General features: G+C 28.2%; 2 protein-coding genes across 2 annotated transcripts; one reads left to right on the top strand and one right to left on the bottom strand.

Annotated features, from left to right (window-relative positions):
- Window positions 1-59: 59 nt before the first annotated feature.
- On the bottom strand, window positions 60-1,526 carry LOC110603142 (CASP-like protein 1C2). The gene is made up of 3 exons (XM_021740833.2): window positions 1,281-1,526; window positions 662-764; window positions 60-448 (listed from the first exon to the last, which is right to left on the bottom strand). Exons 1-3 carry the CDS (start codon window positions 1,436-1,438, stop codon window positions 215-217), a joined length of 495 nt encoding a protein of 164 aa, XP_021596525.2. The 5' UTR covers window positions 1,439-1,526; the 3' UTR covers window positions 60-214.
- A 5,742-nt stretch (window positions 1,527-7,268) lies between these two features.
- Window positions 7,269-15,758, top strand: LOC110603382 (DNA-directed RNA polymerase II subunit RPB2). Its single transcript, XM_021741096.2, has 25 exons — window positions 7,269-7,755; window positions 8,741-8,962; window positions 9,046-9,336; window positions 9,455-9,652; window positions 10,014-10,078; window positions 10,163-10,249; window positions 10,317-10,437; window positions 10,536-10,580; window positions 10,671-10,808; window positions 10,937-11,009; window positions 11,172-11,248; window positions 11,330-11,437; window positions 11,524-11,640; window positions 12,353-12,508; window positions 12,605-12,709; window positions 12,823-12,948; window positions 13,040-13,117; window positions 13,211-13,306; window positions 13,397-13,512; window positions 13,596-13,665; window positions 13,744-13,797; window positions 13,894-14,037; window positions 14,277-14,576; window positions 14,665-15,087; window positions 15,197-15,758. Exons 1-25 carry the CDS (start codon window positions 7,507-7,509, stop codon window positions 15,314-15,316), a joined length of 3,579 nt encoding a protein of 1,192 aa, XP_021596788.1. The 5' UTR covers window positions 7,269-7,506; the 3' UTR covers window positions 15,317-15,758.
- Window positions 15,759-23,194: the final 7,436 nt, after the last annotated feature.

Here is a 23,194-nt window from a genome sequence, read left to right as displayed (position 1 = left end):
TACTTCATTCCAAACAAACTTAATACTTCAAATTTATCTTTAAAAAGCTTACGAGCGAATATAGTGTAAGATACATGTATATGAGAAACTTAATGGTATAGATCATAATCTGAAATTAAGTAGATACAAATTAAGTAGAGAGAAATAAAGGAAAAAAAAAAAAACAAACTCTTGTTCTTGGCACAAAGTATAATATGCAACACCATCTAATTAATTAAGGCTTTGCAGCAAAAATGGGAGTAAGGACCGCATGAAGGGAGCAGAGAAGAAGCACAAAGTAAACAACAGCTGCAACAAAACCAGCAATAAGAGAAATTGTGGCTTGGTCACAGAACCTCGGCACTTGTCCACAAACAGGTAGCCAACCAGCATGACTGTTCCCTTTCTTTCCCACTTGAGCTATTGCCAAGGCTGCTGATATGCTTGAGCTCAGCAGCACTGTTATTACCTATATATATTATTACAACAAATTAATTATATGCCACTTTTTCAGAAAAATTAATTATGTACAACATTTAGTTGCTGATCATTATTATTGTGGGATTTAAATTAAACCTACAGTATCAAATGCTATAATAAAACTGTTGTAGATACAATAGTTATACTGTAAAATTTTTCTAACGTTTCTGCTATAATTGGATATAGAAAGTTACTTTATTACCGTATCAAGAATGATAATTAATCGCCCAAGGATGCTTTTAGAATAAAGGAAGATTACTATAACTGTGTAGGCACCGCCAACTGCTTCTGCGATGACGAAATACCTATACATGGTAGAAAATATATCAGCTATAGCTGGAGGTAGACAAGAGAATATATTGTTAGAAACGATAATGGTAATTAAGATGTATATATTTGAAATCGTTTAAAATATTTAATTTATTTTAAATTCATTTTAAATTCGATTAAAATTATTTAAATTCACTCGAATCTTTTAAATTTTATAAAATTTAATTTATCAATTTACATAGAATAATAATTTATCAAATTAATTTATAATAAAAAAATATATAAAACTCTACTTATTTAATACATAATACATATAAAAAGTGTAAATATTATTATAAAATATATAAAATAAATTTAATTATTTATTTTACACCTAATTTAAAGAAATTCAAATCCGATATAAATATAATTTTTAAAATTTGAGTTTATTTCATACCCAATTATATATTATTTAAACTCATTTTAATAAGATTTGATCAGTTGAATATACATAAAAATAGTACCTATATCAAATTCGGACAGAAGTATGGGGGTGTGGAAGTGGCACTTACTTGAATGCAGGTGTGTTGCTATACTTGGCAGTGAAGGTTAAGTTGAAAACTTCAGCAGAGTCATGACTCCTGACCATGACAACGATGGCAACCACAGTGGAAGCCAAGGCCAGCAACCTCAGGGCGATGGTGAAAACCTTCTTCATCTCAACGGCCATGAAGTATTAACTAGTTTTGTGTTTCTTGCCTGATGATGGATGTGTTAAATATATAGCTAGAGGAGCTAGGCCGATGGAGAATTGAGAGTCTGAGTAAGTTTTAAGTGTGAAAATTTTTTACACGTAAAAATTATATATAAAAAAACTGGTAGATATATACAGGTGAGTGAGAGGCTCCGTGTGTGTTAGGAAGATGGATACAAAGGATGGTGCACTTGTTTCCTGCACAGCTTCCAAGCAAAAATTGTTTGGTTACCGGTACGTAGGTGTAGGAAATCAAAGTCAAAAAAACCACATCAACAAAACTAGATGCTTTATCCTGTAAATATACAATTATTATGTGCCATTCTTATAAGCACCTGAATGGCATACACCCGATTAATAAATAAATAATAATTTAAATAAGTTAAAATTACATTATATATATTTAATGACATTTTATTAATCGGATATACATAAATCTATTTAGATAAAAAAAATTTTAATTTTTAAGATAAATAAGTAATGAAAGATATATTGAATTTAAAATGTAAATAAATGATGAGTTCTATACAAAATTAAATAGAATTTGTTTATTTGCGTTTTCGATCTACTATGAATGGATTTAAGTAAGTTTTTCCTATGTAATAAAATTCTTTACAATTTAAAACTAATTTCTATGAATTATGTAACTGTCCCTCCAATAATTTTTTTTTTTCAAGAATTGAACTTCATTTCTATAATTTGAAGTCTAATGATCTTACTAGAATTCTTACACTTACTAACGATTTGATAAATAGTGTTAATTATGATAAAATATAATAAATAATTATAATAAAATTATTATATATATTCAATAAAAAAGTATTCGAAATTAAATGGATGATTATTCAAATTTCATTCCGTTTTATATTAATAATATTTAAATTCATTTGAATGTAATTAAAAATTAATTTAAATTATTGAAATTTATTCTAAAACCGATTATTATTATTCAAATAAATCAAGATCTCTTTACTTTTATATATTTTAACTAATAATTTATATAAAAAATATTTTTTATTAATAATTTTTATTTAAAAATTTAATATTTTTTAAAAAAAATATTTAAATTTTAAATTTTTTAAATAAAAAAATATAAAAAATTTATAAATATTATTATAAAATATTTTTTATATTAAATTAATTATTTATATAAACAAATTTGTGAATTGAATATCTATATATAAAACTAAATTTGAATTCGAATTTGAATATTATTTTTTTTTTAATTCAAACCTATCATAAATCCGATTATTATTATTTAAACTCGTCCTATTAAAATTTGATTGGATTGAATACTAAAAATATTCGATCCATTAGTTTGATTTAAATTTAATTTAAGTTTTAATTAAAATTAAAATTTAATATTTTATAATTTTAAAAAATTAATAATAAAATCAAACTTCACCGGGTTTTTAAAATCTATTGGGTAAGAAAGATAGATGTTTTAAATTTGTGGCTAATTGCGAGGGGAAATCTAAATTCCGCAAACTTTGTTGCGAATATCAACTGTCTGTTCAACTACCCACGCTAGCAGTATCTCATGTTGCCATTTTTTGTCCACGTCGACGTCGAGTCTTCTTCATGTGCTCTCCTCTATGATGTGTGATTATGGAAGACGGTCTGGTGTATAATAAAAATATGGATTTGCATTAACAAAGTTATTAAAATTTAAATGATTTTTCTGAATCATGATATAAACATTTAATCATTAAACTATGACATAATAAGATGATTATTTTTAAAATAATAACAATTTACATGCAAAGCAAATAATCTTAATTTGTATTTATGTAAAAGTATTTAATAGAGAAAATAATTAACATAAGAGTGATCCATTGAATTTAGTGGGGTAACTATAGGAATGATAAATAAATACAAAGTTTCATTTTTTTTTAATCTAAATTTGCTCAAAATTATTATTAAAAAGCTAAATAATATCATTATTTCTGAAAGTTTAAGTTACACTCCACTAAATTTATTTAATTTTATTTAGGCATATTTAATATTTTAATGATATTTTAAATATATTTTTAATTAAAAATAAAATTTAATATTATTGATATTATTATATAATTTAAAAATAAATTTGATTTTTTAACCAATTTAATAGTTATTAGAAATTCTGTCTCTATCCCATACCGTGAAATTTCCTCTCATTGTTTTTCTTTTCTGACGCATTCAATGGCTTCCTCTGTTCCATCCTTCTCCTCTATTGGAAGTGTTCCATCCTTCTCCTCTATTGGAAGTGGTTTCCTCTCCCACTTCCGACTTAGTTGTTTATGGGGTAATATTTGATTTAAATCGAAAAAATTAATCAAATCAAATTAATATAAAATTTTAGTTTAATTTTTTATTCATATCAATTTGGTTTAGTTTAATTTTTAATTTTAAAAATTTTAATTATTTCGATCTGATTCGATTCGATTTTAATAAAAAAAAAATTAAAAAAATCCAACCGAACCGATTAGTAATAATAATATATTATTTTCAATAATATGAAAAGATTAGATCATATTAAAGTTAAAATATTCTAATTAAATTTTAAAATATTAAAAATAAAATGTAAAAAATAAAAAATTTATTAAAAATTCAAAGCGATCAAACTAAATTAAATCAAATCGAATCAATTCAATCAAATCGATATGCATAAAAAATTGATATGAATAAAAAATTAAACTAAAATTTTAAATTAATTCAATTCAATCAAATCGAATCAGTTTCTGATTAAAATTGATTCGGTTCGATTTTCATAAATACCAAAATTTCAATTTTTAATTTATTTAGTTCGATTTAATTTTAAATCGAATCGAGCGAATGTAGTTGTACACACATAATTATTTTTATATTTTGTTTTTATAGATTTGTGCTTTTAACATGGGCTTCTTCTCTTATCTATCTTACTTTGATATGGTTATCTTTTGCCTTGCTCTTGCATGTGGCTCAAGTTTATGGTTTGTTTATGTTATGTTGTTTTTTTTAGAGTGAATATTTCGGGGACCTTTAGAAAAGTCATGGGAGTGTTTTTTATTCCTCAGTGGCCTTGAAACCCTTCAATGGCCTTGGATAGAGCCAAGAGCTCTGACTCCCTTATTTCTGTCTTTTCGTCTTGCATGAATCTAAATGTTGCCGATAGTGTTCCAATTTCAGATGGTGACCTTTGAAACAAGGTTTTCTTTTGGAGTGGGATTTATCTCTTTGGTCACTTCTTTAGACCTTTATCATGCTCCGACGCTTTTCATAGTTGCAAAAAAACCCTCTTTTGGACAATATTGACAATGATAATAGATGGTTTCTCTAGCTGAGTTGTTGGTGTTGGTCAAATCTCTTTCGTTTTCGAGTTCATGTATTTAGATTTAAACCTTAGTCTCAGCTAGTTGTTAGGTTGTGGAACTTCTTTTTTAGGCATGTGTAATGTTTTTCTAATTGGCTTGTACTTTAAGTTTAGTTTAGGTCTTATTTTGGATTTCAACATTTATACAATGATATTACGTTGCTCTGTAACAAAAAAAAGTGGATATTTGAATTAAAGATTCAGAGAAATATAATATCTAAGCAACAATGATAAAAATTATAAATTTAAAATTGTTTGAAACAAGCAATTACTCTAAATGAGGAAAGAATAGGTAGAGGAAATGAACATGAAGGATGAACAAATGAGTTGTTCTCGATCGTAAATAAGACTTTTACAATCTTTTCTAAATTGTTTTGGTGCTTGTTTTCCTTTCTTTGCTTTTTAGGCAGGAAAAATATTTGTTGTGGTTTTGGTTTTTCATGTTTTCGATTGTTAAATCCCTCGTCACTATTGATCTAGCTTTAATTTTGGTTTGTTTATCATGTAATTTGTTTTTTTTTTGTTTTTTTTTTAATTTATTTATTTTGCAGATCTAAATTTGTATGCGAGAGTTCTTCCTGTCTGTTTTAATTGTTAGTTTTTAATTTAGTGTTTAGCATATATGCAATTGTTATTCAATAATTAGAGTTTCGACAATTTAATAGTTGATTTATTTTATCTCCTGCTATATGAGATTGAGATGTTAAAAATCATTTCGATCGTGTTGCTTGTGGTTGTGCTTCCCTAATGTGGGATTTAATTTGCAATCAATTTGCCTTTTCTAGACTAGCGCCATGTGTTCTTTGCAATTGATGTTTTCTAGATTTGAATTCTAGTCTTGGTGTTGTATGGTCTGGTGTTAACGCTAGCCTGGATAACAGAGTGATGGTGGTGTTGCATATGATATTGTCGCTGCTGCTACTATGTACATGTACTATGTGATGCTATAAGAACTTTATGTTGGGTTCCAATATTCTGTTACAGTTGAATTGGATTTATTTTAAGTTGGATTGGTATATGTTTAAGTTTTAATGAGTCACGACCTCTTTAATACAGTTTTTATTTGCATTAATTAAAAAAATTACTTTAAACCTAAATCACGTTTAGGAATTAAAAATATAAATGAGTGAATCTCATATAACACATATATAAATATATAAATAGTATAACAAAATATATCATACAATATGATATATTTATCTCAATAATAAATAAATAAATTTGTTTATTTACATAATAAATAAACATACAATATGATTGATGAACACTGGATCTCACCACAACAAGATGAGACCAGGTCTAAGAAGGCAGTATTGCCTCAAAGCCCATGAAGCCACTCGGCAGACCGGTCCAATATCTTCAGTCCTGATACAGACGCGCGGAGCAGGCCGGGTCACTCGCAAACCCAGGTCCAATAGAAAGAGGCTCAGCCTGGTGACGTGACATGAGAAAGAACAGCAGGCCCAGTCACTTCGCAGTCCTGTCAGCATGCGCGTCGGGAGAAATTAAATAGCCGTCTAGCGTGGAGAGTGCGTCTGACGCTTTCGTACATACGAATCTACGTGATAGAGGCATGTGACACTATAGCAGAGAGGCTATTAGACGTCATCAGACAGGAAGGGAGGGATAAAAGAAGAGAAATACCATTCTCTATAGATAAATTTATACAACTACTGTAAACTCTATTTTCTGGATCTCAGAATATCAGTAATAAATAATAATTATATATATTTTCATATTAAAATAGAGTATAAATGATATATACTTTTATTCCATTTTTTAATTAGATAAAATTTACTAACACGTTATTGTTACTATCAACTACTAATATTCATATATTAATTTAGTTGGGTGTATTATTAAAATAATGTAATTTAAAAAAAATATTTTATAAATCTAATATAATTTTGAAATAATTTATACAATTAGTGTCAGCAATAAAAAAAATATTATTTTTCTTTTTTTTTTGAAAGCATATTATTTTTCTTTATGTAAGTGCTTTAAAAACGCACAGGTATTTTTCAAAACATTCTTATTGACCATAAGAATAAGGAGACGAAGTTGGTTTCTTAAGCGAAGAGGCCGTAGTGAAAAAACATTAGTTCATATTCTTAACGAGAATACAATATTAATAAAATTTAAAGTTTATAGTAAATAAAATTTTAATTTTACTAAATCATTTTTGAGTTTTTAACTGTAATTTATACCTTTTATAATTAAAAATGATAACATTTTGCAATAATTACAAATTAAATTAATAAAAATTAATTAATTTAATTTTCAACTAATAAAACTTTATTATTCTAAAAAAAACTAATAAAAGTTTATTAATATTATGATGGCCCTCGCACCTGAAAGAGAAATGGGATTAAAATCTGCTTGGCCCAAATTGAATGGGCGAAGGTTTCTGAAGCTAACAGTAGTCGGGTCGGGTCACACTTCCTAGTCTATCTCCAACACCCCAAGGTCAATTATACTGTGGTCAATAATCACACTGCCTTCCAATTGGCTTCCCAATCCTACGCCCAAATAAAAACCACCGCGGACTCCGCCCATGATCATACTCTCTTTTCATGTCAAAAACCTCAACTAGGGTTTCAGAAAATCCTATTTGTATACATCACAGCAAAATAATTCTATAAATCACGTAACAACTTAGTTAAAGCTCTTAATTAACGAACTCTAATTAGCCAAACAAGGCCCAAAATCAGCCATGGAAGACGACCAAGAATATGATCAGCCTATGAATGAGGAGGAAGAAGACGATGAAGAGATTACGCAGGAGGACGCATGGGCTGTCATCTCTGCGTATTTTGAAGAGAAAGGCCTGGTGCGCCAACAGCTCGATTCATTCGATGAGTTCATACAGAATACGATGCAGGAAATTGTCGACGAGTCGGCTGATATTGAGATTCGTCCCGAGAGCCAGCATAACCCTGGCCACCAGTCTGATTTCGCTGAGGTACTGGAAATTTTTGTTTAAGGAGAGTATTTATGGGAGCTGCGGGCTTTTGTCTGTGGAAACTGAGGGAAGGGTTAGCTTATTTTTTTTGGTCTAGGGTTTTGGGGTCTCACTTGGAAGTGTTTCCTTGTAAATTGGCTGGCTTATAAATAGTTCTGCTTTCAGCAGTGGCTATTGAATGAATTACCTGTTTGTTTATGAGTTCTGGAAAGGTTAAATTCCAAATGCTTGGGCTCTGGAGTGACTGTCTGGTGGAAAACATTTGTCTTTGAAAATTTGGGAATTGATAACTTAAGTGTAACACATCCGTTTTGACAACACCGATAGTTGCACTTTCCTCTTGTATCAGCTTAAATTGTAGAAGGGCAAAACGAAGATTATAGTATTATTTCTTGTGATAAAAATGTTACCTGGCATTATTTGGTTAATTTTCATCGATTTGTTATCTTCACCTTGCAATTCTTTTTCATCGGGAAGTAGCACTTGAAACATTATAGAATTTCTTATTTCAGTTGCTTCAATCATCTGAGATGTTGGACAAAAAAAAAATAAAAATCATCTGAGATTCATAATTCTATAATTTGATTTAGTTTGTAGAATCTCTTAAAATTGCATGTGAAAACTTATTTATGCTGTTGATGATATTTTATTATCTTTAATGGGATTGCTGTCTTCATTTCTAAAAGTGTTTTCTTAAAGATGAACGAATATTAGTCCCTCAAACGATATGGATATGTATTGAAGACAGATAATTTAGCTAGGCTAGCCCTGTCCAGAATATACATATGCAAACATGTATTGCTTCTGGCAATGAAATTACTATTGCGTCTCATATGTGTAAATGTGAAAGATTTTTTTGTTCTTACTATTTTTGTTTTAATAATAAGAGCCTTCAAACTTTGTGTATGTAATATAAAGCAACTTGTAATTATATCTATTTTGCTGCATTGTGTTTGGTTTTTAACATTGTTGGGTTTTCCTGCAGACAATCTATAAAATATGCTTTGGCCAGATTTATTTGAGCAAGCCCATGATGACAGAGTCTGATGGAGAAACAGCCACTTTATTTCCTAAAGCTGCACGGTTGAGGAATCTAACATACTCAGCTCCCTTGTATGTCGATGTCACGAAGAGGGTCATAAAGAAAGGACATGATGGTGAAGAAGTTACTGAAACTCAAGATTTCACCAAAGTTTTCATTGGAAAGGTGTGAACAATGAATTATTCATTTATGAGTTGATGAATCTAATTCTACAATTGAAGACCTCACTGCTTTATTATTTTCTGTAGGTTCCTATAATGCTTCGATCCAGTTATTGCACATTATACCAGAATTCAGAGAAAGATCTTACAGAGCTTGGGGAGTGTCCTTATGATCAGGGTGGATATTTTATTATCAATGGAAGTGAAAAAGTACTAATTGCCCAGGAGAAGATGAGCACCAATCATGTTTACGTGTTCAAGAAGAGGCAGCCAAACAAGTACGCATATGTTGCAGAAGTTCGGTCTATGGCAGAGTCCCAGAACCGGCCGCCTAGTACTATGTTTGTGCGGATGCTATCCCGGACTAGTGCCAAAGGGGTATGCTAGACACTTATGGTTGATTATTTCTCATTTGGTTTGATTCTTTAATTCATTCTTGGGGAAGCAATTTAGGTATTTATCTGTTTTTTCTTTTTCTTAATTTCCATTATTTCAGGGCTCTTCAGGGCAGTATATTCGAGCTACACTTCCCTATATAAGAACTGAAATTCCAATTATTATTGTATTTCGTGCTCTGGGGTTTGTTGCTGACAAAGACATATTAGAACACATATGCTATGATTTCTCTGATACTCAAATGATGGAGTTACTTCGGCCTTCTCTTGAAGAAGCATTTGTGATTCAAAATCAACAGGTGCCCTCCCTTTGTGTTCTCACTAGCATTGAATCTTTTCATCTTAGTGTGTTTAGTAGTAATATAACTAGTTTATCTTTATGAACACACTTAGGAGTTATGTTCTCCTCTCCTCCATTTATATTCTTATGTACCATTGGATTTTCCCTCCTTCATTTTGCATGGAACTGTTCCCCTTGCATATTGTATAAAAACTGAGGATTTCAATTCTCTGTACTTGCTAATTTTCATATGTACAGGAGTACTCATCTGTTTCACGTGCTAATTTTGTGGCAATTTTTTGTTGCCAAGGATATGGTGCTAGTTTTAAATCTTTATTTCTGGCTATGAGATTTTCTGATTAGGTTGTGTATTTCTGCAGGTTGCACTAGATTATATTGGGAAGCGTGGAGCTACTGTTGGTGTAACTAAGGAAAAAAGGATAAAGTATATTTTTGTAACTGTATTCTTTAGCGAGATCTTTTTGTGAATATTTTAAATGCTAACTGAGAATCTTCTGTATCCTTGTAGATATGCTAAAGAGATCCTTCAAAAGGAAATGCTTCCTCATGTTGGTGTTGGAGAATATTGCGAGACCAAAAAAGCTTACTATTTTGGGTATGTCTGTTTTGGTAAGGAGTGTGTTTGTAGTGGTGGCTTAGGACTGAATGATTGTTTTTGACAGGTATATAATTCACCGGCTTCTACTTTGTGCACTTGGCCGGAGGGCAGAAGATGACAGAGATCATTATGGCAACAAAAGACTAGACCTCGCTGGTCCTTTACTTGGTGGACTCTTTAGAATGGTTTGTGTTCTTTTGTGGGAACTGTTAGGATACTTGAGATTCGACTGTTTTATTATTGTTCTTAATTCCTCTCAACTTTGATATGCTTTTTGATGCAGTTATTCAGAAAGTTGACTAGGGATGTCCGATCTTATGTGCAAAAGGTTTTTTCCTGATACAGCCAGCTTTCATCAGTCGTATTAGTTGAATTTCTATGGGAGCTTGTTTACCTTTATTTCTCATGGATGGTACAGTGTGTAGATAATGGAAAGGATGTTAATCTGCAATTTGCCATTAAAGCAAAAACAATTACTAGCGGTCTTAAATACTCACTAGCCACTGGTAACTGGGGCCAAGCAAATGCAGCTGGTACAAGAGCAGGAGTGTCACAGGTATAAGCCATTTTTATCGTCTTATGTTGTGTGTTTGTCCAATATTATGTTCTTTTTTTTCCTGCATTTTTCAATCATAATTTTCTGAAATTTGATTTTGATTACTTTTTTTTTAAAAAAAAATTCAGGTGTTAAATCGTTTGACATATGCATCTACCTTGTCACACTTGCGAAGATTGAATTCTCCAATTGGGCGTGAAGGTATTACCATCATGTTTTTTTTTTTGCTGAGTAGGCTCATACAGATTGGCTCGGCTTCAAGACATCTTGCTTTCCTATTTTTTCCCTTGGCAGCATTGTGTCGCTATTATTGGTTTTCTTTTGTTATCATCTCTCCTCTTGTTGACTGGGTTTTGTAATCAGGGAAATTGGCTAAACCCAGGCAGTTGCACAATTCACAATGGGGAATGATGTGCCCTGCTGAAACACCTGAAGGACAAGTGAGTGTAGTACCTTGTGCAAATATAATATTCTGCTTTTGAAGTTGTAGGACATTTGTAATTTGTTTCCTGTAATACTAGGCTTGTGGATTGGTGAAGAATCTTGCATTGATGGTTTACATAACCGTTGGATCTGCTGCTTATCCTATCTTGGAATTTTTGGAGGAATGGGGTACTGAGAATTTTGAGGTGCTTCCTTATGTCCTCTGCAAACAAATGCTGTTTTTGTGTTTCCTGCCTCATATTACTGTTTTGACATTCCCCCTTCATCACAGGAAATATCTCCTGCAGTAATTCCTCAAGCTACAAAGATTTTTGTAAATGGTTGCTGGGTAGGCATCCATCGGAATCCTGATATGTTGGTCAAGACATTGAGACGGCTGAGGAGACGGGTCAGTATGGTCAATCATTTAGTAGCAACTGCATGAAACAAATCAATCAGGTTTGCGGCCGCATTTGCGGTTGCAGGTAACAGATTGGCTTGTGATGGCCATAACAGTAACAGTAACAAGTTATCGTAGAAGTGGACTTTAGAAACCCCAAAATTTTGTACCTGTTAGTTATGGGGGTATGAGTGGCTGTACCCCCTTGAAACCTGTAATTAACACCTGTTGCATAAATGTTATTTAAAACCATGGATTGCAAGTTGCTGCAATATTAGGGTGTTGAAGGATCACTTGGCATGTGTGCGCTTCTGTGTGATTCTATGGTTAGAATTCTTATTCAAGAACTGCTATGGAATGGTATAAAAGTTCTATTTCCTTTGGGTAGGCAGTGGATCATACAAAACAATATAGAAATACTAGATAAAAGTCTAGTATGGCAATTGGGGATGATGATATCATAAGCTTTTGAGTTAATTTTATATGATATTTATTCCATCATTTCTGTTCATACAAAATGTTACGACTTGTGAGTAGCTTTATTTTGAGTTCTGGAGCACCTACATTGCATGGAATCTGCTATTTAACCCAGTTAAAAGTGGGTCACTGCAAACATAATACAGGACTGTGCTGTTTATTAAATCATATTTCAATAATATTTGGTGTGCTTTTGTGTAAGCAAAAGACTGTGCTAGAATGTTGATGATCTTTCGCTATTTAGGTTGATGTCAACACTGAAGTTGGGGTCGTTAGAGATATTCGTTTGAAAGAGCTGCGAATATACACGGACTATGGCCGTTGCAGTCGTCCTTTGTTCATTGTTGAGAAACAAAGGCTTCTCATCAAGAAGAAAGACATTCATGCCCTGCAGCAGAGGGTGAGCAAATCAACTTCTTTTGTAATTATCCATCCACATGTCTGTTTCCACTTCCCATATCCAGTAGTTACAGCAGTGTGATTCCTCTTTTAACAGGAATCTTCAGAAGAAGGTGGTTGGCATGATCTTGTGGCAAAAGGATTTATTGAATACATTGACACAGAGGAAGAAGAGACCACTATGATATCCATGACCATTCATGTGAGTAAAACAGTTTTTATTGCTAAATCTATTGAACTAATGCATCTTTAGGCTATGTTATTAGGAGATTGTGAACAACAGATGAAATCATGAATTCAATGTGTTGGTTCCAGGATCTTGTACAAGCAAGGCTTAACCCAGAGGAAGCTTATGCTGATACTTATACTCACTGTGAGATCCATCCGTCACTGATTTTAGGTGTTTGTGCTTCAATTATTCCCTTTCCTGACCATAACCAGGCAAGTTCATCAAATTTTTGGTAACTGACTCTTGGTTGCAATACATCTACATTTGTTCTCATTGTGCTTATTTATTCTTGGTGCAATATAGTCTCCACGTAACACATATCAATCTGCTATGGGAAAGCAAGCCATGGGAATTTATGTCACTAATTATCAATTTCGAATGGTATGTTTTGGAAGTTGACTCTGTTTTCATGTTTGTCTTCCATTTTGTGTGGTTCAGTCAATGGTTATATTGGTTCTTCTGTGGCATTCACAGGATACATTGGCTTATGTTCTTTATTATCCTCAAAAACCACTTGTTACTACAAGAGCCATGGAGCACCTTCACTTTAGGCAACTTCCAGCTGGCATTGTAAGGATATGATCTAATCATTATTTTTTCTCTTATTTGTTAGTTGTTACTATGTTTCTGATATTGTCTGCATCTTCCTTCCTGTTGCAGAATGCTATTGTTGCCATTGCCTGTTATTCTGGATACAACCAAGAAGATTCTGTCATTATGAACCAATCATCAATTGATCGTGGATTCTTCAGATCACTTTTCTTCCGTTCATATAGGTGAGTGAGGTGCAGATGCCTTTTCAGTTATGTGGTTCTGATTCTTTGCAAGAATGTTGTTACTGACATGCTCCAAATTACAGGGATGAGGAGAAAAAGATGGGGACACTTGTAAAAGAGGATTTTGGGCGTCCAGACAGAGCTAATACAATGGTGATTACTTTTTTTTTTTTTCAGATCCTTGCTTCCCGAAATAGATTTTGAGCATTAAACTCAAAGTTTGTTTTACAGGGCATGCGTCATGGCTCTTATGATAAATTGGATGATGATGGTCTTGCACCTCCAGTAAGCATATCTAATTTATGTTAACATTTTTTGTTTTGTCAGAAATATTATTTTCTTCCTTTATTGTCTGAAAGCACTCTATCATGTTATTGTTAGGGCACAAGAGTTTCAGGTGAGGATGTGATTATTGGGAAGACCACTCCTATTTCTCAGGAGGATGCTCAGGGACAGTCTGCACGATATACAAGGCGCGATCACAGCATAAGCTTGCGCCACAGTGAAACAGGGATAGTGGATCAAGTAAGTTTGTTTTGGGTTGAGATTTTCATGTGAAAATAGGGCAACTTGTTTATTTTAGCAAAGGCTTGTCAATCATAATATCCCATTTTATCAAATTTCAATTATGAGAGGGCAGATTGTATCAGATGAAGTGTGAACATGTGCTTCAAAAGTTATCTATTTATATCTATACTTCCATCCACATTTGAAACCTGTTATTTTACTGCAATGTTCTTGTCTGATCACATGTAACTTTGTAGGTTCTTCTGACAACAAACGCTGATGGATTGAGGTTTGTTAAAGTAAGGGTGAGGTCTGTTCGCATACCTCAGATTGGAGACAAGTTTAGCAGTAGGCATGGTCAAAAGGGAACTGTGGGCATGACTTACACTCAAGAAGACATGCCTTGGACTGTGGAAGGCATCACTCCTGATATCATTGTGAATCCACATGCTATTCCTTCTCGAATGACAATTGGTCAGCTTATTGAATGTATTATGGGGAAGGTTGCAGCTCATATGGGCAAGGAGGGAGATGCTACTCCATTTACTGACGTCACTGTAAGTTTTTTTTGCCTGTATTTATTTAATCTAATGTCTATCTGTTTGATGTTCACCTCTCATATTTTGTTCTCACTTGATTTTTTAGGTGGACAACATTAGCAGGGCTCTTCATAAATGTGGTTATCAAATGCGTGGGTTTGAGACCATGTATAATGGTCACACCGGCCGGCGGCTTACAGCTATGATTTTCCTTGGCCCCACTTATTACCAAAGGCTGAAGCACATGGTCGATGACAAGATCCATTCCCGTGGAAGGGGACCCGTTCAGATCCTCACAAGGCAACCTGCTGAAGGACGTTCTCGTGATGGTGGCCTTCGCTTTGGGGAAATGGAAAGGGATTGCATGATAGCACATGGTGCTGCACATTTTCTCAAGGAGAGGCTGTTTGATCAGAGTGATGCCTATAGGGTCCATGTTTGCGAGCGGTGTGGATTGATAGCTATTGCAAATCTCAAGAAGAATTCATTTGAATGCAGAGGTTGCAAGAATAAGACTGACATTGTTCAGGTGAGCATCTTTATATAATTAAATTTGTGTCTCCATTTTATTGATTGGATTGTAGCTAAATGAGAGCTCTTGCGGTTTCTAATTGTTTGTGATTGTATTATTTATGCAGGTGCATATCCCTTATGCCTGTAAGCTGCTATTCCAAGAGCTTATGGCTATGGCCATAGCACCAAGGATGCTCACAAAAGAGGAAAAGCCATCCAAAGACAAAAAGAAAAAGGGAGCCTAATCTAATCACAGTATCTATACACTTATTGGCCTCTTTCATGAGTCTAGTAGTACATAGCTTCATCAGGGACGATGTTTGGACACTGAGGACCGAAGGGCTGTAAATTTAATGTTCATGGGGTGAGTGGATATTTGGCAATCTCCATGTTTTCTTTAATGCTTATCTGATCTGCTAGAGAGATACGTGGGAGCAAATGGGAGCAAAATCAGCGGCAGTCTCTTTGGCTTTAGAGATATCATGTGTGGTTACAAAGTCACGAGTGGCACTCAAAACTATCGCTCTTGTGATCCATTGTGGGAGAAAATTTTTTAGATGTAATGAAGGCCAACAATGTTTTATTAGTATATTACTTTCACCGGCAATTTTGTTAGTAACTGATGCTCTGTATATGCTCTATTCCTGTGGTGGTGCATATTAAGATTTGAATTTCTTCTTTCTTCCCCCCCCAAAAAAAAATGACCGCTTTTTCATAATTTTTTTAGTGGCTAATTGATCTTTTATTATTATTAATTCTCTTGTTAGAAGTGAAGGGAGTTTTTTCTTTTTAATTTTAAAGAAATTATTCTAAAAATAAAAATTATATAAGATTTGTGTAAAACAATTATTAATTTTTTTCCCCTTGCAAACTGCATCATTTCAAACGGAATTTTCGCAGAATCGCGGTTTGAAGTTATACGCTAATTAGTCGAAATATCCGCACGATGCTAACACGTTGCGCAGATATTATACGTTAATTAGCTATTTTTTTTATATTAGTATTGAATGATATTATTTTCTTTTCATATAAATTTATTTTATTTATTAAGAAAAATAAAATATTTTTATTAAAATTTTAAATTTTAAATAATAATAAGCATAAATTTATATATTTTAAATTCAATTATAATAAAAAAAATTAAAAATTTTAGTATTTATTATTATATATTAATAATAAATTTTATTAAAAAAATTATATTATTAAGAAAATAAAATTTACTATCACGATATTTATAAGTGTGTTAATTTTTTTAGTGATAATATGCAATATATCAATCATAATAGGTAAATATTATTTTATAATAATATGAATGAATTTATATTTCAGGATGATGATATAAATATATTTTACTATTAAAAAAAAGAATATAATAATCTCTTCAAAATATTTAAATGATTTATCATTTAATTTTAATTTAGTTAAAAAATTTAAGTTGACTCGTACTAATGCTAAGAAAATAATAAAAATAATAAAAAAAATTTAAGACATGAGCCATTTGAAAATGAAGAGGGTTTTATATAGAATGAAGGTTGCACTTTTATAGTAAGCGAAGAAATTAAAATTATTACTGTTATTAATATAATAAATTTTAATAATTTAAATTTAATAATTTAATTATTTAATATTTATAACAATTCATTTAGAGTATTAAAATCATGATTTTATTTTTTTATTATACTTTAATTATTTATATTTATTAAATTTATATAATTATTTGAATCAATAAAATTTTAGTTTGATAATATTATATAATTAATTTTATTAATTTTTTAATTATTTTATATTTTTATCACAGTTAATATTTTTTTATAATAATTTTAATTGATTATATATATTTATTTTATGTAATTATTTATATCACGCAAAGTATTTATAATTAAATTATATTAATTATAATTTTATAAAATTATCAAATAAATAAACAACTATATGTGAAGTGTTTTGTTATAGAATTATTTAATTGTCTAAACATCGTTTTATATGGTGTTTATTTAATTTTTATAAATATATTTTTAATATTATATTTATTATTAAAATAAAAAATATAATAATTTTTTAATAATAAAAATATAATAAAATTTGTATTGTAATATTAATAATATATTAAAAAGTGGTAAAATATAAAAAGAGTTATATAATAATGAGAATAAATATAATATATAATAATGAGAATAAATATAATAAAAATTATATTTATTATATTATAAAGTAGTACGAAATTAAAAGTATTAATGATTAAAAAATAATAAATTATATTTATTATATTAAAAAATAATAAAAAAATTAAAAGATCAAATATTAATAGTAATTAAAAATAATAATAAATTGTATTTATTATATATACATTAATTATTATTTAATATAAAAATAAAATTAAAAATATGTAAAAAAATTATAAATATATTTACAACATATATCATAAATATTTAAGATTAATTGTGCCACTTTTCAATTACTCATAACTTCTAATTATATATATATATACTAATAATAAAAACATAATTAAAAAATATATTATAAATTTAAATATATAATTTTTCACATTTAGTAAAATAGATATGTATTAATTTTTTATTAATTATTTTAAAGATATAATTAGTTTTTAGTTTTAGATTTTTTAAATTAAAAATTAATATATTATATTAAAAAGTTATTAAAAAATTTAAAAAAATACGTACTAAAAATAATGAAAAAAATTTAAAAATTATATAAAAATTATAATAATAAAAATAATATAGATTACATTTATTATAGACATAGTAATTAATAGTATTATTAAATATAAAAATATAATTTGAAAATAAAATAAAATATATTAAATATATTAATTTATACAAATATAAAATTTAAATTTGTCACTTTATATTAATTACTTTTTATTTAAATTAGTTTAATAGTTTCAATTAAACTTTAATTTAGTTTTAAATGAATAAGAAATTAAACTTATTGATTTTTGGATTAAATTAAAAAATAAAAAAATATTCGAAATATATGAAATTGAGCTTTTAATATAACTCTATAATTATTTTTTAATAGAGAGTGGCATAATAATAACATATTAAATATTATTGTATATGTATGTTTTCGTATTATATACAAATTTATATATAAAATATGTAAATTTTATTTTTATTAAATTTTATTTTAATATAATTTCAATTTAATTTTAAAATAGTTTCAGATTAATTCTTAATAATAAATTAAAATTAAAATTAAAATAAAATAATAAAAAATTTGATTTCGATTCTGATACTGTGTCAAAAACTATCTGATTTATTACTTAGAGAGGTTTTGGCTATAGATTTGCTGACACTTTCTATCTAATGAATTTTATATCTGAAAGACTTTTAAGTTTAATAACCTTTACTAGTTTAACTTTACATGTCTCTGAATTTGGTACCACCAAGTTCTGGGGCGAATTGAATGAAGAATAATATTTGAACTACAGAATGTGAATAATTAAACATATTATAAGTTTATATATTCCTCTAACAATGAAGATACCATAAATAAATTACAAAATTCCTCTCACGAATTTCAAGTTAATCATAGCAAATGGTAACTCTCTCACCAATCTCAAAGTTTTGTTTCTCCAATTCAAAGCAACAAGTCTGCCCGCTGAGTAACACTAAATTTTGGATTCACACGATGGATAACAATTTGTTGATTGTTCAGGGGATACACTACTATAAAATTAGATTTAAAGTAGCAGGATGAGTTGTTGTTTTAAATACTTTAAGTGTAATTATATGTTAATAATAATAGTTTAAAATCAACCAATAGTTTATTTACTTTTTGATACCACATATAAAAAAGTATATTTAAAATTATAAATTTACTAAATATAAAATAAATTTTTTTATTAAAATATATTATTATATATGATAAAAGTTAAATTTGCTTTTTAACACTTTTAAATTTTTATCAAATTATTATTCTAAAAACATTAAGATAATAATTTTACAAACGCAATCAAAATACCACCACTACCACCACTTAAAAGTCAGAGATATAATGTGAAATTTATAGTCTTATTATTTATTCATTGAAGTATATAAATATATATATATATAATATAAATTATTTGAATCTTAATTTAAAAGTTAAATCTTATTTTATCTTTAGATATTAACTTATCATTATAAATCATTCAACATATTGTTTTAAGAAGAAAGAAACTTGGAGAAAAAGTGAGAATCTCCTTATCACATTATGCTATTATTTACCTGAGGTTGGTTTACATGCATTTATATAGAGGTTTGCAGCGAGCTGTTACTAGTTTTAAGGGATTATTACAACGTGGGACTTACATTTCAAAACTCAATTGTTAAAGTACTAGATCCAGAATTTGGATGTTCTAACATGGGGAAGTAAGATTAACATGACATTTCAAGCCTCAATTGTTGAAATCCTAAATGGAGAACCGGGATGTTACAATGTGGGGAAGTAAGATTAACTTAGACATTTTAAGACTCAATTGTTGAAGTCCTAGATCGAGTTACCAAATGATTAAGTTCTCACCGCATGTTATACAAATCTACAATAAGTTACATTATATTTCAATAATCGTGATTTTTCACTTAGTTGCCATGTATATATCAATTATGTATTTACTTGCTATTTTATATATTATTAACTCCTCTAGATATATCATTTTAAAGATAGTATATTAAGTCAATAATATAACAATATATAATTAAAAAATTTTAAATTTGATTCTAATATTACATGTAAGCATGATTAGTCTGTAATAATATAAGTTTAGTGGTAATTTTAATATTTTAATTATTTATCATAATATTATTAGTTTAGTGTACCATACAGTACCATAAATGGTACACTTCAACACCTAATGAATTTTTCTTGCCATTCTATGTTGATATAGAATAATTGCATTACAATGGACGAAGATCACCAAGTTTTATAGGGTTTAGCCACCTCTCACACTTCAGTTTCATTGAGAAAATTGTTATTTGTACTGAGGTATATAAATACCACAATATATTTTTAAGTAGAGTCAAACATAACTTTAAAATATATATATATATATCAACTATTAATAAATGGAGGAAAATTTAAAAGATCATTGAGAAAATTGTTATTTGTACTGAGGTATATAAATACCACAATATATTTTTAAGTAGAGTCAAACATAACTTTAAAATATATATATATATATCAACTATTAATAAATGGAGGAAAATTTAAGAGCATATTTGCATTATATTAATTATGGTTTTAAGATGCATGATTTCACACACTATTTTAACGGATCACATAAAAAATATCAACGGTATACTTTTACCTCTAAATTTAAAAATATTGTGTAACACACCTACACTATTAAAAGGTATAATTTAAATAACTTTGCAATCTTAATTAGAGTAACTTAGATGATAAATATATATATATATGACTCAAACTATTTTTTAATTATAATTATAATAATAATAAAATTATAAAAAAATAATTTATAATTTTATCGATTTTTCATTTCAAAATATGTTGTTTATTTTAAATATATTATTTAATTTTATATCAAAATAATATTTCAAATAAAGATTATATGTAAACACTTAATATGTAATTTATACCACAAGTATTACTCTGATATAAAATTAAATTACAGACTTTAAAGTAAACCCGATATAAAATTGAATTACAGACTTTAAAGTAAACCACACACCCGAAGTGAAAAATAAATGAAATCATCTATTATATTTTTGTATTTTTTTCTAATAATAATACACAATTAAATTTTATTTGAATTAAAATTAATTTAATTAAATTATGAAGTTATCTTAATTTTACTTGCAAATAATTTAGAAATTTTTTAAATTTAAAATGTCATCGAGATTATTTATTAAAATTAAAGAGTTCAAATATATATCAAGTCTACAAAATAAAGATAAAAATAAAGATGTCTAACAATTAACTATCAATAGAAAAGATGATATACAAATTAGAGCTTCCAAATAATAACCCAAGAATATTTTAAAATGGTCTTCCCTAAAATGTTAGCATGATGCAAAAAACTTAACACATGGGCATATATATATATATATATATATATATATAATATATCTACTAAAGAATGAAGAAACATGGATGATATACAAACTAGAACTTCCAGATAATAACCCAAGAATATTTTAGAATGGTCTTCCCAACATATTAGCATGATGCAAAAAGGTATATATATATTATCGGCTAATACTATGAACAGAAATAAATAAAAATATATAAAAAGAAAAAAAAAAAGAAACATGGATGATACACAAAATAGAGCTTCCAAATAATAACCCAAGAATATTTTAAAATTGTCTTCCCCAAAATATTAGCCTGCTACTAATACTATGAATAGAAATAAATAAAAATACATAAAAAGAAGAAGAAAGAAACGGGGATGATATACAAACTAGAGCTTTCAAATAATAACCCAAGAATATTTTAAAATGATTTTCCCCAAAAAATTAGCATGATGCAAAAAAGTTAACACATGCACATATATATATATATATATATATATATATTTATATTATCTATTAATACTATGAATAAAAATAAATAAAAATATATTAAATATGATTGGAAAAATTATAAAAAAAAAAAGCACATACTTAACCATTTTTATTATCTTAAAATTTTAGAAGATGTCATCCAAGTGGTAGCATGTATAGCACAAATAAACATGCCACGGAGAACTTGTCAACTTGAGTCTTTATCAGGCAACTCTTTTTTTTTTGCTACATACCACTTTGCACATTTGCATGCAAAGCCAATTAATAAATGGCTCATGTACAAACAACCTCATTAGTCTATTATGAATATTGAAGTAAATTTAATAAATATTGAAGTGACGCCCATATTTATATTTGAAAGTATCATAATCCAAAGTAATAATATTAAAATAAATATTTATCTATATAAAGAAGAAAATTGAGAGGAATAGCTAAAAGAGAAAGAGGGTAAGGAGGGAGGCATCATGAATGGATATTATTAAATATTCTCACATATATCTACTGAAAATATTTGTTATGTTTTGAAAAAAAAAATTATTAAAAAAAATTATTTTTTATTATTAAATTTTAATTTAAAAATAAAATGTATTAATAGATTTATTTACAAAAGTATTAATAAAATTATAAGTATAGAAAATAAATTATTTTTTCTTTATTTTAAAAAATATTTTTCATTCATTAATTTGTAAAAAGAAAAGTAAAAAATTAAATATATAAAAAAAAATTTCATGAAACAATATGTATTATGAGAGAACACATAATATGACTCTACCACTTTACACTAAGTGAGAAAGTTTTATAGAGCAAAAGTTGTATAGAGGAAAAGTTTTGTTTTGTTGGGCGAAAAGATTTAAGGAAATTTGGGAGGTTTTAAAATTTTTAAAACATATGTTTTTTTGGATCATTGAATTATTGGATGGATAGATTACCAACTTATATTACATTTGTTAAATCCGTTTATTTAATTTTTTTATTAAGAAAATACTTTTTTTAACTTATTTTTTAAGTAATTCAAACGCTTTAAAAATATAAAAAAATATAATATTCACTAATTCATCTGAACAGTAGATATTTAGAAAAATAAAAATTAAATAGTGACATTTTTATTAATATATACATAAATAAAAAATTTATTAAAAAATAAAAAAATTATTATTTTATATTACCCTATAAATTATGATTGATTGATAATTTATTTTAAACTTTATAATGATTAAAATAAATAAGTATTATATTAAGTTAATATCTGTCAACATAAATAAAAAATTTATTTAAAAATAAAAAATTAGTTATCTTATATTACCTTATAAATCTTGAGTTAGTGATTTGTTTTAAATTATATAATGATAAAAATAAAATGGTGATAAAAATAAAATTTTAAAATTGTTAAAAATCATGTAAAATAATATAATTAAAGTGATTTAGTGGTTGATTTTAAATTACATGATAATTAATAAAATATTTATACTACGTGTTACAAATAAAAATATACGGCTGAGATGAGTTACATGATAATCAATTGTTTTTTAATTAATTTATTCTTTTCCGCTTTTTCTTTGTCACCTGTATCTTGTGAGAAAAGCTATATACAATGAGCTA

This window comes from Manihot esculenta, chromosome 16 (assembly GCF_001659605.2).
Source record: "Manihot esculenta cultivar AM560-2 chromosome 16, M.esculenta_v8, whole genome shotgun sequence".
NCBI lineage: Eukaryota > Viridiplantae > Streptophyta > Magnoliopsida > Malpighiales > Euphorbiaceae > Manihot > Manihot esculenta.
The sequence above is the reverse complement of the archived record's forward strand: the minus strand, read 5'-3'. Positions and strand labels throughout refer to the sequence as shown.